Source organism: Oryctolagus cuniculus, chromosome 3 (assembly GCF_964237555.1).
Source record: "Oryctolagus cuniculus chromosome 3, mOryCun1.1, whole genome shotgun sequence".
In the NCBI taxonomy this organism is placed as follows: domain Eukaryota; kingdom Metazoa; phylum Chordata; class Mammalia; order Lagomorpha; family Leporidae; genus Oryctolagus; species Oryctolagus cuniculus.
In genome coordinates this window covers 170,987,380-171,007,045 of record NC_091434.1, presented here as the reverse complement: position 1 = coordinate 171,007,045, position 19,666 = coordinate 170,987,380, and the positions used below count along the sequence as shown (strand labels likewise).

Genomic DNA, 19,666 nt, shown 5'->3' with positions numbered 1-19,666 from the left:
CGGGACCTGCCCGGTGGCTGGGCCCCAGACTCGGAGGGCGCCCTGTCTGTGCTCCCCAGGGGCGCTGGCTGGTTTCCCTCCGCTATTGGCTTTACTCTCTTCCCACGTCTGACTCGTGAGAAGGTCGCAAAGTGTTCAGTGTTGAAAAATGGTGTCCTCTAACTGGGCAAATTGTTGGCAACTTCAGAACTGTGCCACAAACTTGGAGGTCACCCAAACCTGCCAGGGGGTTCTTGGGTTTGTTTTTGCCTGTTTCCTTCTGACTTTTTTTTTTTTTTTTTTTTTTTTTTTAAAGATCTTAGAAAGTTAGAGATCTCACATCTTCTGGTTAACTACCTAGATGGCTGCAACAGCCGGAGCTGAGCTGATCCAAAGCCAGGAGTCAGGAGCTTCTTCCAGGTCTCCCATGCAGTATAGGGGCCCAAGGACTTGAGCCATCTTCTACTGCTTTCCCAGGCCATAGCAGAGAGCTGGATTGGAAGTGGAGCAGCCAGGGCCTGAACTGGTGCCCGTATGGGATGCCAGTCTAGCAGGAAGAGGCTTAGCCCACTGTGCCACAGCACCAGCCCCTGGTTTTTAAATTCTAAAGTTTATTCTTTATAAGTGATGTTGGGATTTATCTGTTTTCTGAATCTCAGGATTTGTGTTTTTGTTCAGTTCTGGAAGGTTCTTAATCATCATTTTTTTCTGTATTACAGCTCTCTGAATTCTTTTCTTCTGGAACTCCAGTTAGCTGTGTTAGAACTTCTCTGCCCCCTTTTCGTTTCGCTTTGCTGCCTTCTTGATGTTGATTTCTTCAGCTCTTTCAGTGTGCCAGTTCTGTCCTCCGCCGCGCCTAGTCGCCGATTTAAACCACTAGGACACCAATTTCAGTTACTGTATTTCTCAGATCTAGAAGCTCGACTTCATTTTGCAGACCTGCTTTGTTGCACATCTAGTTCTGCGCTTTTACCCATATCTTCAGTCCCTTCTGTTTTGTCGGACATGTTGAATCCAGTCATCAAATTCTGACAACACAGATGCCTGCAGCCTTTGTGGCTGTGATTCTGCCGTTCCTTCTTATGCCGTGTGCTCCTGTGTCCTGTGAATTTTGGCGTGGCTTTATTTCTTAGGCCTTTGTCCTTAAGAATATTCTGGGGGTGGGGCTGGCCTTGTGGCTCAGAAGGTTAAAGCCCCAGCCTGCAGTGCCGGCACCCCATGTAGGTGCTGGTTCAAGTCCTGGCTGTTCCACTTCCGATCCAGCTCCCTGCTAACGCACCTGGGAAAACAGTGGAGGACCGCCCAAGTCCTTGGGCCCCTGCACCCACAAAGGAGACCTTGAAGAAGCTCTTGGCTTTGGATCAGCTCAGTTCTGGCTGTTGTAGCCATTTCAGAAGTGAACCAGCAGATGGAAGACCTCTCTCTCTCTCTCTCTCTCTCTACCTGTCTTTGAAATAAATTATATATATATATATTAAAAATATTCTGGGGCTTGGAGGGGAGGTCGTTTCTCGGGAGAAGATTTGCACTTGCTCGTCCCCGGTGCCTGGGGCCCTCCAGGCCCTGGCAGGTTTGCTTTCTCTGCTTGTGGTTTCTGTCTGCGTGGGGATTGTGAATTTGGGATATAAACCCCATCGGCACTGGTTGGTGGTCAGGAATTTGCAGAGAAGCAGGTAGGCTCGTTTTCAGTCCTTCCCTGCACTGGGTCCAGCCTTGTTGGAGCCGCAGCTTCACATGCAGTTTGTTCCTGCCGGGCCTCGGGCAGGGCTGGCCCTGCTGTCTCCAGGCTCGTAAGCTTCTCGGGGCTCCGTGGGAACCTGGGTCGTCGGGGTGTGGAGGATGCCTCCGTGCGAAAGCCAGCTTTGGACGTCACCGGTGCTCACGTCCCTGCCTTCTTCCAGTGCCTGCCTTCGCTCTGAAGAGTCCTTTGCCAGCTCAGTGTGTGTGTGTGTGAGAGAGAGAGAGAGAGAGAGAGAGAGAGACAGACAGACAGACAGACTCATTTACATCCTGTGTTGTATTTCTAGTTTCCTGGGCTTCCACGTTCTTTGGAATGCTCATCTTCGTCGGTTCAGCCATTCTGGGCGGCTGGCTTACCTGCCCCTGTCTGAATGTGTCGATAGGGAAGGTGTGGGGCTTGCCGGGAGGCCTGTGCACAGCCAGGCTCGGTCACGGAGGGTTGCCTGTCAACAAAGCGTTGGTCCCCGTGGGCAGGAGGACTTTGCAGTGAGACGTAGCTTGGCGTGCACTGTGAGTGCTGTCCGGGTGGCACACACATGGGTTCCTCGTTGGATAGCTGAGCAAGAATGGATTAGTCTGCAGGCACAGAGACCTTGCCTCTTCAGAGTGTGGAAGGTCATGGGCAGCACACCTGGCAAAGCTCGGCTCCCCGTCTCCGGGAGGAAGTCGCAGAGGAGGAGCCGGTGGGAAGACGGCCTGGGCCGCCGGTGGTGGCTGTGGCTGAGCTGGTCACTAATCGCGTGTCTGGTTTTCTTTCTTCAATAGCTCCAGTTCTCCCTGGATCCCGAGCCCATTGCCATCAACTGTACAGCCTTCAATCACAACGGGAACCTGCTGGTCACGGGGGCGGCCGACGGTGCCATCCGGCTGTTTGGTATGCGGGCGCCCCGTTGCTCTCGGTCCCAGAGGATGGAGTTGGAGTTTTGGCCAGACTAAAGGCTGTTGCAGAATCCCATCTCGAATGTGTGTGCTAGAGCTTATCTCTGCTCAGAGTTCTGAGAACGCCATCCTCGGCTCGCAGGAGACATATGAAGGGGTGGGGCTTAGCAGTCCTTTGGCTGGAGCTGTTTGGTTGAGTCCTGGCCACCTGTGTGGGCTCCAGCAGGACATGGGAGAGGGATGCTGTCCTGCCTGCTTGCTCTAGGTGACTCATTCTGTCCCCAGGAGACATCTGATGGGACGAACCACCTGTATCTTTTTTTTTTTTTTAATCTTTATTTATTTATTTGAAAGTTAGGGAAGGAAGGAAGGAGAGACAGATCTTCCATCAGCTGATTCACTCCCCAGATGGCTGCAATGGCCAGAGCTGGGCCCATTCGAAGCCAGGAGCTTCTTCCTGGTCACTCACGTGGGTTCAGAGGCCCAAACACTTGGGTCATCCTCTGTTGTTTTCCCAGGCGCATTAGCAGGGAGCTGGGAGCTGGATTGGAAACGGAGCAGCCAGGACTCAAACTGGTGCCCATATAGGATGCCAGCGCCACAGGCAATGGCTTTACCCACTACACCATAGCACTGGCCCCAAACCACCTGTGTGTTACCAAACCCCTGGGCATAGGAAGCCCCACAGGAAGGACTGCTGCGCTCACAGGCTCCCCAGATGAGCTCCAGCCCCCAGAAATGCCCAGGCCTCCCCTTGTGCACTTCAGAGGCAGCCTGGCCTCTGGGGCAGGGGTCAGCCCTGTGATGCCTGTTGGGGCCAGGAGGCCCCCAGCCTCCAGGGCAGCTGTCAGCCCGAGCAGGGAGTGAGGGGCGCCTACAGGTGGCGGGCGATTTCCACGGTGTCCTGGTTGGAACCCCTGTGACGTCTCTCTGCCCCAGACATGCAGCAACACGAGTGCGCCATGAGCTGGCAGGCGCACTGCGGGGAGGTCTACTCCGTGGAGTTCAGCTACGACGAGAACACCGTGTACAGCATCGGCGAGGACGGGAAGGTAGGCACCGTGGGATTGAGATCTGAGAGGGCTGCCTTAGTCTGATCAGTGTGGCAGCTGTGCCCTTGGGCCTTCTCCACCTCCGTTTTGTCATTCTGTAAATTGGGGATAAAATAGGAATCCATCATGGGGGGTCTTTGAGGCCGAGCTGAGGTCTGTGGGAACGGGCTGTCCTGATGGAAGGGGGTGGCACACCCTTTGTCCTCTGTGCAGCCAAGGGGAGTCTGCTTGCTGTCGATGGGTGCAGGGGATCCAGATGGGGGCCACGGTGCACCTTGGCGAGCTTAGGTACTGGGGGCTCACAAAAGCACCATGGGTGCACGGAGCTGCCAGGGGGGCTGGGAGCAGCTTCTCCAAGGTACATGGGTCTGAGCAGAGTCGAGATGTATAAAAGAAGCCAGGAAAAAAGAGGGGACACCTGGGGTGGCAGGACACGGAGGGCGTGGGCAGGTGCTGCCTTGAAGGGAGCTGGGGGTGGGGCCGAGTGAGAGAAGGCTCCCAGCTGCCCTCCTGCCCCTTTGGGATGTGCCAGGACCTGCGTGTATTCTTTACCGAAATCTGACGACATTTGTAAGCCATAGGAAGGGATTTATTTCTTAAAATTTATTTATTTGAAAGGCAAAGTTACAGAGAGGCAGAGACGGGGGGTGGGGGAGGCGTTTTCCATTAACTGGTTCACTCCCCATATGGCTGGAGCTGGGCTGATCCGAAGCCAGGAGCCAGGTGCTGCTTTTGGGTCTCCCATGCAGGTGCAGGGGCCCAAGGACTTGGGCCATCTTCTGCTTTCCCAGGCCATAGCAGAGAGCTGGATTGGAAGTGGAGCAGCCGGGATTCAAATCGACGCCCATATGGGATGCTGGCACTGCAGGCAGTGGCTTTACCTGCTACGCCACAGCGCCAGCCCCAGGAAGGGATTTTTAAACTGCAGCTCGACGTCCTGGCTGTGTGGGGAGGATTCCCAGGGACAGGGTGGCCGAAGCCAAGTAGCTCGTCCCTGGGACTGGCGGGTGGATTGCGTGCTAAAGTGAAGGCTGCAGGGCGTGGGGCTGCGGCCCGCGTGTTCAGCTGCGCCACGCAGATGCGGGAGACGGATGTGGGCTCGTCCTCGGTGCCCTGCTCCTCAGTGGGAAAAGGCCAGTCGGGCCGCCAGCCTGACCGTGACAGCGGGTGCTTGAAGCATTCTCTCTGCTTGAGAGATGGAGTCCACACGGGGCCGTTGCTGTCCCCTGTCCCTCCTGTGTAAGGCCCAAGGGAGGAGGCTTGGACTCTGACCTTGGCCAGGCCGCTGTTCTGCCGTGGGCACTGGAGAGCCCTCTGCACGGCCATCACAGGCGTGGCTGGGGCAGGCGCGTTGCGTCAGCCCTGCCAGCCTCGGCGCCGGCGCTGGCCCTGGCTCTTCTCCCGGCAGGCAGTGGGCCTCCCTGAGCGCACACTCTGTGCTTCGTGCCCGCAGTTCATCCAGTGGAACATCCACAAGAGCGGCCTCAAGGTGTCGGAGTACAGCCTCCCGGCGGACGCCTCGGGCCCCTTCGTGCTGTCCGGTTACAGCGGCTACAAGCAGGTGCAAGTGCCCAGGGGCCGGCTCTTCGCCTTTGACTCGGAGGGCAACTACATGCTGACGTGTTCTGCCACCGGGGGCGTCATCTACAAGGTAAACGGGCGCGGGGGTGGTGGTGAGCAGGGGGCTCCTCTCCGCGGGCCAGGGCTGTGTCTGAGCCGAGCGTGGCCCTGGGTTTGGGGAGATCTTCTCTACTGGCTCTTTTGAAATAGATAATTTTTTAATAGAAAACTTCTATTTAATAAATATAAATTTCATAGGTACATATTTTGGATTATAGCAGTTCGTGCCCCTATAACCACCCTCTCACCTGCAAACCATCCCATCTCCTACTCCCTCTCCCATCCCATTCTTTATTAAGATTCACTTTTAATTATCTTTATATACAGATCAGCTCTATACTAAGATTTCAACAGATTGCACCCACACAGACACACAAAGTATAACGTGCTGTTTGAAGACTAGTTTTTTAAGATTTATTTATTTGAAAGGCAGAGTTACACAGAGAAGGGAGGAGAGGCAGGGAGAGAGGTTTTCCATCCTCTGGCTCACTCCCCAGATGGCCACAATGGCCAGAGCTGTGCCACTCTGAAGCCAGGAGCCAGGAGCTTCCTCCGGGTCTCCCACATGGGTGCAGGGCCCAAGCACTTGGGCCATCCTCCACTGTTTTCCCAGGCCACAGCAGAGAGCCGGATTGGAAGAGGAGCAGCCGGGGCTCAAACTGGCACCCATGTAGGATGCCGGCACTGCAGGTGTTGGCTTTACCCTCTATGCCACGGTGCTGGCCCCTGAAGACTAATTTTACTGCTAATTCTCATAGTACGACATATTAAGGACAGAGATCCTACATGGGGAGTAAGTGCACAATGACTCCTGTTGATTTAACAATTGATACTCTTACTTATGACGTCAGTAATCATCCAAGGCTCTGGGAATGAGCTGCCAAGGCTAGGGAAGCCTCTTGAGTTCGCCAGCTCTGACGTCATTTAGACAAGGTCATAGTCAAAGTGGGAGTCCCCTCCTCCCTTCTGTGTTAGTGCTGCTCTCAGATGGACGAGTGAAGATCTGTGTTACGGCCTGCACCTGTGTGTCTGGTACCGAGCGAGTTTGCTTCCTAGGCTCAGAGCTGATCTCTAACTGTGCTGGAGGTTGGTCTGTGGGTAACAGGCAGTCCCACGTCGGGAGTGTTCTCAGTCCCTGTGGCACGTGTCTGGGGCAGCAGCTGAGGGCCAGGTGTCAGGGCAGGGAGATGAGGTGTGACCAGGACCCTCGGGGAGCTCACACGCCAGCAGTGGGGCAGCAGTGTGGAGCCCGTGAGCCGGCCCAGGGGGAGGAAGCCGGGAGGGCGTTGGCCCCGGGCAGGTGACAGTCCGTGGATCAGAGGTCTTGGGGGCAGGAGGGGTCAGGTGGACAGGGAGGAAGGGAGGCCTTGGCGGGGAGGGGGGTGGCCCCCCAGGGGCAGAGGCAGGGAGAGCATGCAGTGGGTCCTGGGTCCTGGGTCCTGCGTGCAGGAAAGGGCGTGAGGGGGCAGTGGGGAGCCTTCTCCGCGGAGACGTGTGTGAGCGTGCGCCGTGGGATCCGGCTCGAGCATGCGCCTCTCCCGGAGGAGGATTTGGGTGCCCCTTGCCCTCTCCTTAAAACTTAACCCTCTAACTTCCCCACACTGCAATGGAGATACCATGAAAACTGGTCAGTGTTTGGTCCCCTGGAGCTCTGAGGTGGTTTCCAGGTGCGCTAGCTTCGCGTGGTGCACAGACCTACGTGTGCGCGTGAGTGTGGGTGTGTTTTAATCTTGTAGCCGTAAGCCACTGGCCCGCGTGGCTCTATGATTTGCAGTAGACTCACGGTGTACCTGACTCCTCTGTGTAACTCGGCACGTGTCAGGGGTTTCGTCACGTTAGGAGCCTACAGAGCTTCAGCTCCCTTCCTTACGACGTGGAAACCGTTTGTACTTCTCTGCTCCATGACGCTGACCTCCTCGTGTCTCTTGCTCGTGACCCGTGGGTGTCCTGTGCAGCAGGACTGACAGTATGTGTTCGCTCCTGGTTCCCCAGGAGCTTCTGAGTGCCCAACGTGCGCGGGACTGTGGAGAGCAGTGCTCCTGGGCTCGGGGCCTCCCCTGGCCACACTGCAGGGGAGAGCTGGCCAGGACCCTGCGGTCCCCAGCCGGGGAAGCGACCCCAAACAAATCAGCAGGTGCAAGAGCCCGTGTCAGGTCGTGATGAGCGATGCTTAAGGGCGCACCCGGGGCAGGTGCAGGAGTCACAAGCGCAAGGCAAGCTCGTGGTGGCAGAGAAAGTCCCTTCCTGGCAGAGGCTTCCCAGGGGAGCTTGTGTGCACCTGAGACGGACCAGCTGGAGTCGGGAAGGAGGAAGGCCTGCCTGGTCCGAGCCGGTGTAAACAGACTCGGGAAAGACAGGCCTGCCCCCCCCCGCCCCGGCGGGTAAGGTGGCTGGGTTTGTAAGTGGCGTCTGCTGCCTGTCTCTCCTCTGTCCGCTTGCAGTTAGGTGGTGATGAGAAGGTCCTGGAGAGCTGCCTGAGCCTGGGTGGCCACCGGGCCCCCGTGGTCACCGTGGACTGGAGCACCGCCATGGACTGCGGGACCTGCCTCACCGCCTCCATGGACGGCAAGATCAAGCTGACCACGCTGCTGGCCCATAAGCTCTGACGGACGTGGCCCGAGCGGCACCAGGGAAGCAGTGTTAGCCTGGGCGCCCTGTGAATCCGCAGGGAGAGGTCTTCCGCGGGGCTCGGGCACTGCCCAGCTGCCGTGACTGGAGGGGAGCCCGTGCAGGAGGAGGCGGGCGCTTCCCAGAGACCAGTGCGGTGGGCTGTGCCGGGAGCAGCCTTTAGCGTGCGGGAGGAAGCGATGTGACGGTGGCTGCTGTGTTGGCCCAGGAGAGACGGACAGTATTTTGTATATATTTGCTCACTTTTTAAAAAAAAAATTCTGTGGTCACCTGGTGTGTCTCTCTAGGACATGTGTGTCCCGTCACTCTGGTGGTGGTCGGCACTGGGCTGCCTGGCCCCGCAGCCCCACGGGGGACTGCGCCTGCCTCTCTGGCCACGGCCGAGCCTCGTGGGCATCGGGTCTGCCTGTTGCTCTGCTGTGGGTGTGGGATGTGGGCTCCCTTTCTTTCCACCGGGTGACACAGTTTTGCGGTTGTCGCTTCTCTGGGCACTCGGGTCAAGGCCAGTGTGTCCTCTTGAGCTGGCAGCGTTGGCTACAGAAGCCTCTCTGGGAGAGGCAGGGCGGAGGGCTGTGCTGCTGGCTGCCCCTCGCCATCTACCTGGCTGCTTTTCCCAGTATCACTTGGGGTTGACCAGCCCCAGCTGCCTGCGCCCTCTGCTGGTGGGTAGTGAGAGGGTCTGAGCAAGCTGCCAAGTGGCTGGGCAGACAGGGGCTCAGGCTGGCACAACTCCGGCTGAATGCACACCTCTGCCCAGGCCTACCCTCTCCACCCAGGGTCTTGAAGAGGCCAATCCTTCCGTTAGGTCGGCAGTAGCAAGAGATCCACCCTTCTCCCTACAGCTGGGACAGGGGGCCTGGGAGGAGCCAGAGTGGCCATGGTGGGTGTGGGCTTCGGGCTCCGTGGTCACCGAGCTCCGGAAGGCTGCCATTGCAAGCTTCTTGAAGAGGCTTTTCGGAGCGTCTGGGCTCCAGCCCAGTTCTGGTCACGCGCAGCTGGAGTGGGGCACCTGCTGGTTGTCGGTTTGGGGAAGAGCACACAGAAATCTACACTAAAGCTCCTCTGGGAGTTGGTGAAGACAGGAGGCAGCATGGACGTGGCCTGTGGGTGGTCAACGTGAGGCTTCATGGTAAGCAGTCACCCAGCCGTTTCTGCACAGCTCTACCCCGGTAAAGCCCTCCAATGATGCAAGGCAAGGCTTCTTCCTCCATCATTTTCCCTACGTGTTGTACACGAACGGCACCCTTACTTATCTCACGGAGTGATTTCCTAGGGCATTAAAAGTACGCCTGGGTTGTTTTTATTTGAAAGGCAGAGTTACACAGCAAGAGAGGAGAGACGGCGGATCCTCCATCTGCTGGTTCACTCCCCAAATAGCCACAACAGCCAGGACTGGGCCTGGCTGAAGCCGGGAGCCAGGAGCTTCCTCCTGGTCTGCCATGTGGGTGCAGAGGCCCAAGCACTTGGGCCATCCTCCACTGCTTCCCCAGGCCCTTAGCAGGGAGCTGGATGGGAAGCAGGGCGGCTGGGACTCGAACCAGCAGGCATATGGGGTGCTGGCATTGCAGGCAGTGGCTTAACCCGCTAAGCCACGGCGCTGGCCCCGTCACGTCAAATCTTACACTTCTGTCTCCTTCAGAACACCTGCTGTGCACCCACTCAAGACCCCCAGCGAGGCTCCTCCATTCATTCTCCTGAGGAAGGCAGCGCAGAAGAAAGCCATCAAGCCGGGACATTCCTCAGCCCCCTGAGCCTGCGCACCTGTCCAGGTGTGGACCTTCCACTCTGGCCCGGGCTCTGCTGGGAGCCTCACAGGCGCCCTTCCCTTCCCTCCACCCCCTCCCCGTGACCTGCCCTGTGGCACGGCCCGCAGCTGCTTCAGGAAGTACCTGTCCCTGGTGGGATGACCCAGTGGATCTAGGAAAAATGGTCATGACCGTGTGCAGTAAGTCTTGTGGCTTTCATCAACAAAACAGGGGCTTCAGGCTGTGGACCCCAAGCCACGTAAATCACATGGCTCCACTTCCTTCCCCCTGCCTCGTGTCTGCTTGTGGACAAGGCTGGTTGTGGGGACGCCCAGGCTTCCTGCTCACAAGCCTGGTCGGCCGTGGGGGTGCAGCTGTGCTAACGGCAAGTGTCCACGCCCCTCCACCCCAGCCCGGTAGACTAGCTCACAGCTTGTAGGATCCAGGGCTACGTCCCTGACCTACACCTGCCTGGTGCGGAGAAGGAGCAGGTTCCTCCCCAGTTGTGCCTGCGTCCTGGACAGGCGGACTTGACCCAGTGGAAGCCTAGCCGACCCCCTACCCGGGCTGGCTGGTTTATCTCACGAAGTCTTGATGTATTTCAGCTTCCCTAGGATCGCGTATGCTGTTCGGGAAGAGCAGAGACCACGGTTTAGAGAAACGAAAGGCTCCGCTCCGGAAGAGGGCGCCGCGGGCCGTGCAGCGCGAGGGGTCTCCAAGCTCTGGGCACCTCTGCCTGTGGCCCGATCTCCTGGGGGCAGGTGGTATCGGATCTCATCATCCCAGTCCCTTAAAAGGTAGAAGGGGGAGGGCTCTGTGCGAGAGCCCCCGCCGCCCACTTGCCCTCCAGCTCCCTACTAATGCTCGGAGAAGGGCAAGTGCCATGGCCCAAGAGCCTGGGTCCCTGCCACCCACGTGGGAAACCAACACGGGGTTCTGGTTTCGGCCTGGTCCAGCCGCAACCATTGCAGTGATTTGGGGAGTCAACCGGTGGATGGGAAATTCCCCCACGCCCCACCCCCACACTCAGGCTTTCAATCTGTAAGGGCGGGGGTGGGGAAGCACTCAGGACTTGAAGGTTGGACACGCCCACTCTAAGATAAGCAGAGACTGTCTCCTCCTCCCTGTGGCCCGCCAGGGAGTCCCCGGGGGCTGTTGAAAACAGATCCCCCCTGGCCTTCCCCTAGCTTCTGATTCGAGGACCCGGGAAGTGGCACTTCCTAAAGCCGACGCGTTTGGGCGGGGGAGGCGGCGGGGCCCCGCCTCCCTGGCTTCCGCGGAGGCGGGGATCGCGCCGGAAGGAGCAAGGCCGGGCGGCGGGTGCAGGTGGGCGCCGGAGTCCTGGCAGGGCGCAGATTCCCCCTCCCCCCTCCCCAGATCCCACATCAACCGCCTGGAGTCTGCCGGCCCCCGGGCCCCGGAAGCCCAGCAGGGGCCTGAGACTGGGAGGGGGGCGGCGGGCTGGCGGCTGCAGCACTGGGGCATCGGCGCGCCCGCGGGCTGTGGGTCGGAAGTGGGGCGCTGGCCCTTCCCGCGTCCGCTGGGCCCGCGAGGCTCACGTGGGCCGTGCAGTAGGCGAGTTCCCCTCGCGCACGTCAGCCCACCTCTGGGGGCGCGCGTGGCGCGTGTGATGGTTGCGCTGCTCGCTTTGTGGGGGTGGCGGCTGGCAGGGTGCGCGCGCACGGGGCGTGCGGTGGATGGAGCTGACTGCGGTCCTAGGGCTTTTCTGTGACCTTGGGTGCAGCCTGACGGCCTCGCGGTCCCTGGGCTGTGAGGCGGACTTGATGACGTACAGCGCAGGCTTGGATACGTTTCCGTAGGCGGGGGCCCCGGCTCGGTGCGCTTGCAGGGATGGCTTGTGGTGGTCTGCACGCCGACAGAAATGTGGCACAGAGGGCTGTCCTCTGGCCGGCTGAGCATTTTCGGCCACCCGGGGAGGAACCTCTTCCAGGTGCACCCCCACCCCTTCAGTGAGGCCTTTGCCGCGGCTTCTGAGTTGATTCCTGCGTGGAAGGTAGACCCCCTAGGCCCTCTGAGTAACGGTCCCTTCCCCCCAGGATTGAGGGCCTGGAGTGGAATCTGCAAGGGGAGGGGCACAAGGCCAAGTTAGGGCTGAGGCTGGGGGTGCCTGTGCTGGGAGCCAGGCAGAGTTCACTTCCCGACCCTGGCAGTTCGTGTTAGGAAAAGAGTTGCAGATCGGGCCGGCGCCGCGGCTCACTAGGCTAATCCTCCGCCTTGCGGCGCCGGCACACCGGGTTCTAGTCCCAGTCGGGGCGCTGGATTCTGTCCCGGTTGCCCCTCTTCCAGGCCAGCTCTCTGCTGTTGCCCGGGAAGGCAGTGGAAGATGGCCCAAGTGCTTGGGCCCTGCACCCCATGGAAGACCAGGAGAAGCACCTGGCTCCTGCCTTCGGATCAGCGCGGTGCGCCGGCCACAGCGGCCATTGGAGGGTGAACCAATGGCAAAGGAAGACCTTTCTCTCTCTGTCTCTCTCGCTCTCGCTGTCCACTCTGTCAAAAAAAAAAAAAAAAAAGTTGCACATCGGTGCCTCCTCACACGGGGCACCAAATGTTAGGAGGCATGGAATAGAGGAGGCAGTGTACGAAAATACAGCCAGACCAAATTTATCCAGAGAAAAGAAATCCGTAGAGGTGGGGGACCAGCTGCCCGCATGCACCTTGATGGAACACATGGCTGGAGGCCCTGGCACCCAGGGTCCGGGCACTTTTGTATTTGGGGGGGGGGGCAGCAGACTGCGGGAATTCCCAAAACTGGTCTTTAAGTGTTCCAAGCAACCTTTCAGGTGGCTGTGGGGGGTGGGGTATCAAGGCCATAGGATGAGAGACCCAATTGCGATTCAAGGTCAAGGCAAACATTCCACCGTGTATCTCCTTGGGGCAATGAAGGAGAAGGGCGGAGGCTTCTTTGTTGCATCAGTTGGGAGCTTGACCAAGCAAAAGCATCTTCAGGTTCAGGGAGGGGGTGGCGGCCATGGAAACCTTGCTGTGAACCGAGATGGCCCCAGGTTTCTGGTAATGTGGCACCAAGGGGGAAGTGAGGTCTGGAATTGGGGGCAGGGGGCAGGTGAGGGGCTGGCACCTGGGCGGCCAGTCCTGTTTGCAGTGGGGAGCGTAGGGTCACTTCGAGGACCCTGCTGTTTCTCGTGGGAGGACACTCAGCCCTCTACTTCATGGCATGGATCCAGGCAGAGCCTCAAGGCGTAGGGCCTCAGGCACCGGGTGGGGGGGTGCAGGGCAGGCTGCTCTGTCCCTGCACCTGTTGTCTGCCCTGGCCTTGCCTGGCTCCTGGGAGTGGGCCCACTGGGGTCTGGGGCCTGCCCTGCGCTGACCAGTAGTCGTGACTGATGACAGGAAGCGTGCTGTCCAGGTCACTGGGGGTCACCAGACTTTGTCCTTCTCTTTAGACAGTCAAGACCAAGTTCCAATCAGGACAAGTAGCCCTGCCTTTGCTGGGATGCCAAGGGAGTGGGACGTGCTGTCAGCAATGAGAAACGCCCGCCCTTAAGCTTGGGTCCTTGCTCGTCTTCGCCAGAAACCAGAGATGGAGGACTTGGCATCTGGGACCAAGAAGAGGGTCCTTCCGTCCTGGATGACAGCCCAGGCGGTGGAGAAGAGAAAAGCGCCCGTGCACACCCCCAAGAGGAGGAGAATGGCCGCAGTGGCCATGGCCAGGTCAGGACATGCCTGGGAAAATCGGGGGGGGGGTGTGGCTCCCAGGAGCCCCGCTGGGTCTCCCCACGTCGGCAAAGCAGGGAGGTGCTCGGGTGTCCCCCTCTGCCAGTCCAGTGAGCCCCTAAGCTGTGCCGAGACGGGGTGAGGGCGGCTCAGGGAGTGGTCTGGGTCTGTGCTGGGCTTTTCTCTGCTGTCGGCCTGCAGGTTTGGGCACACAGCTAGTGGGGTCATGGGCATTCTCTCTTGGACGCCAGGTGGCCAAAATGCCAATCTCTTGGTTTTCACCAAAATTGTGACATCCGGGGGGCAAGTTCAGGAGCCCAGGTAGCTGGTCCACTGAACCGTGCCTGCTCCGGCTGTGCCCGGGCAGTCGGGGACGCACAGAGGAGCCACAGGGACTACGGGACCTGGTAGCTGATTGATAGTAACGGGGGTGGGGGTGGGGGTGGTGCTTAAGGCTGCCAGCATCCCCTGGGAGGGGACATCCCTGCCTCCTGGCCAGGACTCTGGCTCTCCCGTTGCTAAGGTTTCCCAGGTGACCAGCACTGCCTTTCCCTAAACATACTCGTGCACCTGTCAGGCCCTCCCCAGGGATGCGGTGGGGATGGGAAGCTTCCACTGTGGCCTCCCTGAACGGCTGTGTCATTCACCAAGCCACCAGGGATGCCGGAGGGGTCAGCTGCTCTGGGCCCTGTTTGTTCTCTCTGGGCGCCCCGTGTGAGTCTTCGTGTCCGTTTCAGACCCACGAGGAGGACGGTGTACTGCATGAATGAGACAGAACTCGTGGATGTGGCTCTGGGGATCCTGATCGAGGTAAAGTCGGGCAACGCTTCCCGGGCAGAAACCACACGAGGCCCTTGGCCACTTCAGTGAGAGAGGCACCCTGCTCTCCCTAGCACCCCACTCCTCAGTGCAGCACCCTAGAGGTGGGTGGTACTTTGGAGCTTGCCAGGTGCCTTTCTGTGGCACATCATCATCTCAGGGAATCCCCGCAGTAACCCAGGGGTGCGGTTACTTGACACTCTTACCCCAAGGGGCTGGCACGCTGGAACTTGGCCTCCGATTCAGAGCCAACTAGCAGCAGACCTGGGGTCCACACCACGTTTCGTGACCTGGCCCTCCCTCCGGTCCCTGCCTGCTTCTCTCCCAAGTTGGTCCTGGTTTTAAGAGCTGTGACGAGGTGCTGGGAGTGGGGTGAGGAGAGGAGCAGGCGGCCTCAGGCTGGGTCCCGAGTCCCGGCCAAGCCCGGATGTTAGGGAGAGGAGATGCACACGCCGCGCCCGCCCTCTCTCTACTCTGTAGGACGGCAAACAGGAAAAGGCTGGGGAGCTGCCGTCCCTGCTGGGCGCCGATAAGCCGGAGGGCTCCCCCTCCCCGTCTCCTCACACGAGCTCAGGGAGCAGCAGCGAGGAAGAGGAGGGAGAGGACGACGCCCCCGTGCCAGGCCTCAGCCCTCCCAACACCGCTGGCGGCAGGAGGCCGGAGGAGGAAGAGAAGGAGGAAGAGGAAGACGTGCTAAAATACGTCAGGGAGATATTTTTCAGCTGAGGTTCTCAGCGCTGCCCTGGCCCCCTGCCTCCGCGGCTCTGGGCCTCCTTGGTCCTGCCAGACCCGCCCCAGGCCAGAAGCCCTGTTTTAAGGGTTGGGGGGACTGGGGAGTCGAACCCCATTGTTCCCTGCACAACAGCTCTCCCTGTTCTGGAATTCCAATTGTTTTCCAATTGTTTTATTCAGTTACCAGCTTTCCTGGGAAAATGAGGCCCCGGGGTGGGGGGGGCAACCTGAGGGTTTAAGAGAGTGGTGCTGCCACTCCGTGCACAGGGACTGGTGGAACGGAGCCTGTGTCAGGTGGCTTCCAGCACGCGGTGAGCAGGCCCCAAGCTCTCCTGCAGCCGGCGGCCCACTGGCACACCAGCCCGGCCGGGAGGGCAAGACCCCGCCACGGAGGAGATGTCCTCGCACCACAGTCCTTCCTGCTACCTCTGTGTTCAGCGAGGCTTTGACCCAGACTGAACATAGCCGTGCCTTACAGGTGTCCCGATACACAGATGCTGGAAAACACAGAACTCCTCCGGGCGTGACGCGTGCTGCCGGAGCCGCCGTGTCTGTCGGGGGTAGAACCGTTCCGACCTGTTGGCCTCTTCTTACCAAGCGTTTGTCTCCTGGATCCCGCCCCGGGAGCGACTGGCCAGCCGCCTCCTGCTCCAGGCTACCCAGGGGCCTTCGAGGGCAACCCCGGGCCTTCTCTTCATGTACCCTGTGCAGTCGTTCCCGGGCGACTCGGCACAGCCCTGGGAACTGGTGACCCCGCAGGGAGCCGACGTCCTCGTCCCAACCTCCACTGAGATCCGTCAGGAACTGCGGCCCTGGGCCAGGAATCCCTCCAGTTAGAACTAAACCGGGCAAGGAAAGCGGGGACCCGCGTGACAGCGAGGCGGTGGTTCCGGATGTCCACGGCAGCCATTGCGGTCCTAAAGGAGACATCGCCCTATGCTAAGAAGCTGCGGGGGCGCCCCCTGCTCGCCAGTGGGCTCCTTAGCTCCCGTGGGAGCTGGGCATTGGCTCTGAAGAGATGGCCCCGAGCCTCTCCGGGACCGAACCCTTGCACTGCGCTAACAGCAGCTCTCCGGCTTGCTCCCGTCCTGAGCCCTCGGAGAGAACACAGCGGTGGCCATGAGCAAGAGCAGGAGGAAGGCCTGGGCCGTGCCCAGAGCTAGAAAGGCCGGGCCCAGCAGAGAGAGCCTGAGCCACTTCCACACGAGGGAGAGGAAGAGGCCCAGGCCGCCGGCCAGCAGCACGGAGGCCGCGGCCAGGAAGCCCACCGCCAGCCGCCACTCCCCCTCGCTCCTATTACACCAGGCCAGGAGCAGAGGCAGGGGGACGAAGAGGGTGAGGACCAGGGCCCCGTAGACACCGAGCCTGGCCAGAGCCAGGCCCAGCCGCGGCACCCCGAGGGCCTCCAGCTCGGGGAACTGGTGACAGAGCAGGGCGCCGAGGTCCTCGTCCCACAGGCAGAAGTTGTAGAAGCCAAGTCTCAAGTGCGGCAGGTCCACGACGTTGCCGGCTCTGCAGAGGAGGGCGTCAAACAGCAGGGAGATGACCCCAGCCACCAGCAGGAGGATGCTCAGGAACGCCACGTGCCTGCCCCAGCGGGGCCCGGGCCCGGCCATCGCGCCTGCTCCGCACGGCGGGACCTGCGGGGAAGGCACACCGGTGAGTCCCAGCCCCGCATAAAATCCTGCAGCATCGTCCCCCGCAGCCCCCTGGGGAGCTGTGCAAACCTGCTGTTGGGCCAGGGCCTGGCCTGCCACGGGAGCTCTGGGGCTCATTCCGAGGGGAGACTGAGCTGAGCAGCAGCGCCAGGACCCCCGGCCTGCAGAACTCATTTTTTGCGAATTGACAAAACTGCATTTTAAAAGTTGTCCTAAATGAACACATTAAAGATTTTTTTTTATGTGAAAGATAGACTTAGATCTCCCCTCTGCTGGTTCAGTTCCCCAGATGGCTGCAGCGGCTGGGGCTGGGTTAGGCTAAAGCCTTGAGCCGTCACCTGCTGCTCACAGGTGTGCGTCAGCAGGAAGCTGGAATCGGAAGTGGAGCCAGGACTTGAACCTGTGTACTCAGAGGAGGTCCCCAGTGGCATTTGAATCACTGCGCCCAACACCCACCCCAGAAAATGATTTTAGAAGAAAAATTATGGCGTACTGTGGCGTACTGGGTTAGGCTGCTGCCTGCAGTGCCAACATCCCCCATCGGCCTGGTTCACAGCCTGGCTGCTCCACTTCCGATCCAGCTCCCTGCTAATGGTCTGAGAAACCAGGGCCCCCAGCCATTGTGGTGTGAACCAGTGGATGGAAGACCTCTCTCTAGCTCTTTCACATAAATCTTGAAATATAATTTGTTGTCTCACCACTGTTACTGTTACTGCTTTACCAATATTGTTTTGTATGTGCCAGTATAAATTTTTTTCTACTGAGTATTGTAAATGTTTTTCAAAGCTGTTACATATTAAAAAGGACGAATGGCAACATATGTACAACATAGAATGATGCACTGAACTGTGATCGGGTCGTTTCCACTCTATTCTAAGAGACAGTGAAATTGAGTGTCCGAGCGCTGGTTGCAGTCTGATTGTCCCTCAGGCTGGGTACCCAGAACTGCAGTTACAGTGCCAGGTGCCGCACACCACCACACCAACCTCTGGAAGGCTCGTCGTCCTTCTATCACATCCTAGTGTCTCCTTAAGTATACTCATTTACATCATCTTTTCACTACTTTTAAACTCAAATTGACCTCAAACAGCAGTCTGCACACCATGCATTCTTTCTGGTTTGGACTAACACAGCCGTTTACGTCCAGACGTGACGAGGAACACAGTGCTGCAAGCTTTGCAAGACTCAAGGTATCAGGCTGGGATACCACGGGGCAGCCTGTAAGCCTCAGCCTGCAGTGCCCAGTGGGGTCCTGCAGGCACGTGGTGGCCAGTGGTGGCCCTGGGGAGGAGCCCAGCACCTATAACCCTGATAACTTCTGCCTGGAGGATCTGGCTGATTCTTCACACCAGGCCTGTTCTGCAAGGTACCACGTGGACAGAGGGGACAGGCTAGGATGGTGGCTGTGTTGAAAGGACCCGAGTGTACACTAAGAATACAGATTCATCAGTGACTCCTTCGGCAGGGACCTGGGCATGCTGGCCAGGGGGAGCTATCAGCAGCCATGGCTTGGCTTCCGGTGGAACCCAGCAGGGACACCTGGAAGTGGGTGAGTGAGGGTGTAGACTTCTGATGAACAGGGATGGAAGGTTCTTGGAATGACAGTGCCTGTTCCAGGAGGATTTACTGGGAATACAGAAAGTGGCCACGTTACTAGACTGGTATGGTAAGGTTTTCACCCATCTAGCCTACAACCTGAAATATTTCTTAGAGTCTTGGATGTTTAAAAAAAGTTTGTGGGCCAGCGCCGCGGCTCAATAGGTTAATCCTCCACCTAGCGGCGCTGGCACACCGGGTTCTAGTCCCGGTCGGGGCACCGGGTTCTGTCCCAGTTCCCCTCTTCCAGGCCAGCTCTCTGCTGTGGCCCGGGAGTGCAGTGGAGGATGGCCCAAGTGCTTGGGCCCTGCACCCCATGGGAGACCAGGAGAAGCACCTGGCTCCTGCCTTTGGATCAGTGTGGTGCGGCGGCCATTGGAGGGTGAACCAACGGCAAAGGAAGACCTTTCTCTCTGTCTCTCTCTCACTGTCCACTCTGCCTGTCAAAAAAAAAAAAGTTTGTGAAAGCCTACGGTTGTAGGTTTGTTCCCCTAAGTGGGTCCAGGGATTTCAGGGCGTGGAGCGGGTTTGAGTGGGAGGTGGGCAGCTTCTGTCTCAATACTCCCTCCTCCTCCCACTGAAATTGTTACACTACACTCAAGAAATTATTAAACAATATTTCTTTTTTTTTTTTTTTTTTTTTTTTTTTTGACAGGCAGAGTGGACAGTGAGAGAGAGAGACAGAGAGAGAAAGGTCTTCCTTTGCCGCTGGTTCACCCTCCAATGGCCGCCGCTGCAGCCGGCGCACCGCGCTGATCCTGGCAGGAGCCAGGAGCCAGGTGCTTTTCCTGGTCTCCCATGGGGTGCAGGGCCCAAGCACCTGGGCCATCCTCCACTGCACTCCCTGGCCATAGCAGAGAGCTGGCCTGGAAGAGGGGCAACCGGGACAGAATCCGGCGCCCCAACCGGGACTAGAACCCGGTGTGCCGGCGCCGCAAGGTGGAGGATTAGCCTATTGAGCCACGGCGCCGGCTCGAAATTATTAAACAATATTTTTTCTTACAAAGACAGCTTAGTTTACAAATAGCGTGGCTGCTGGGGGGTGGAGACCGCCACCGCTCCCGCCAGGCGCCGAGCCTTTGTTCCCCATTTCCTCATTTTTTTCTCCACTGACCTTTGGGAGGCTCTCAATAGAGTGAAACAAAACCCGGAGCCGAGAGGCCGGGTCTGGGGATCGCAGACGGTGGCTGTCCCTGGCGGCCGCCTTTACTCCTTCTCACTTCTTTAGATGCACACAGAGTTCAGTGTCTACTGCTTGAGGCGCTCCACCATCTAGGGTGACTTAGGACTTGAACTTGAATGCTACAGGGAGGCCAGCTCTCTTGTTCCCTGGTCTTGCAGTCCAGCCTCTGCTTAGGCTGTGCCCCTCTTGGTCACTCAGCTCCTAAAGCCCTACCCTCTTCTCTCTAAATCCTAGCTCTGCCCAGGACCTTGCCTGGACACCTTCAGCCCACACTCCGCTTTAGCCATACACTGGAACGTATGTTCCACTTGGGGCCGGCACTGTGGTAGAGTGGGTAAAGCT

The 19,666-nt window shown here is 58.9% G+C and overlaps 3 protein-coding genes across 5 annotated transcripts in view; 2 read left to right on the top strand and 1 right to left on the bottom strand.

The window, feature by feature from the left end:
* Positions 1-8,167, top strand: part of WDR91 (WD repeat domain 91) — a 36,299-nt gene extending 28,132 nt beyond the window's left edge. For both annotated transcript variants that reach the window (XM_070071332.1, XM_070071331.1), the window contains exons 12-15: positions 2,485-2,593; positions 3,538-3,650; positions 5,104-5,301; positions 7,712-8,167. In XM_070071332.1, the coding sequence (XP_069927433.1) occupies positions 2,485-2,593; positions 3,538-3,650; positions 5,104-5,301; positions 7,712-7,876 (585 nt within the window). In that variant the 3' untranslated portion in view covers positions 7,877-8,167. The remainder of the gene's footprint in view (positions 1-2,484; positions 2,594-3,537; positions 3,651-5,103; positions 5,302-7,711) is intronic.
* Positions 8,168-10,840: 2,673 nt separating this feature from the next.
* Positions 10,841-17,365, top strand: CYREN (cell cycle regulator of NHEJ). Of its 2 annotated transcripts, none has more exons than XM_051848972.2 (4): positions 10,841-10,969; positions 13,066-13,333; positions 14,074-14,146; positions 15,366-17,365. In XM_051848972.2, the coding sequence occupies exons 2-4, from the start codon at positions 13,203-13,205 to the stop codon at positions 15,636-15,638; spliced, it is 477 nt and encodes a 158-aa protein (XP_051704932.2). In that variant the 5' UTR covers positions 10,841-10,969; positions 13,066-13,202; the 3' UTR covers positions 15,639-17,365. The 2 variants fall into 2 exon arrangements, with proteins under 2 accessions (XP_051704932.2, XP_008256363.2); XM_008258141.4 differs by having other exon boundaries at positions 14,636-17,365.
* On the bottom strand, positions 15,044-16,503 carry TMEM140 (transmembrane protein 140). The gene has a single exon (XM_070071333.1). It carries the CDS (start codon positions 16,501-16,503, stop codon positions 15,946-15,948), a length of 558 nt encoding a protein of 185 aa, XP_069927434.1. The 3' UTR covers positions 15,044-15,945.
* Positions 17,366-19,666: the final 2,301 nt, after the last annotated feature.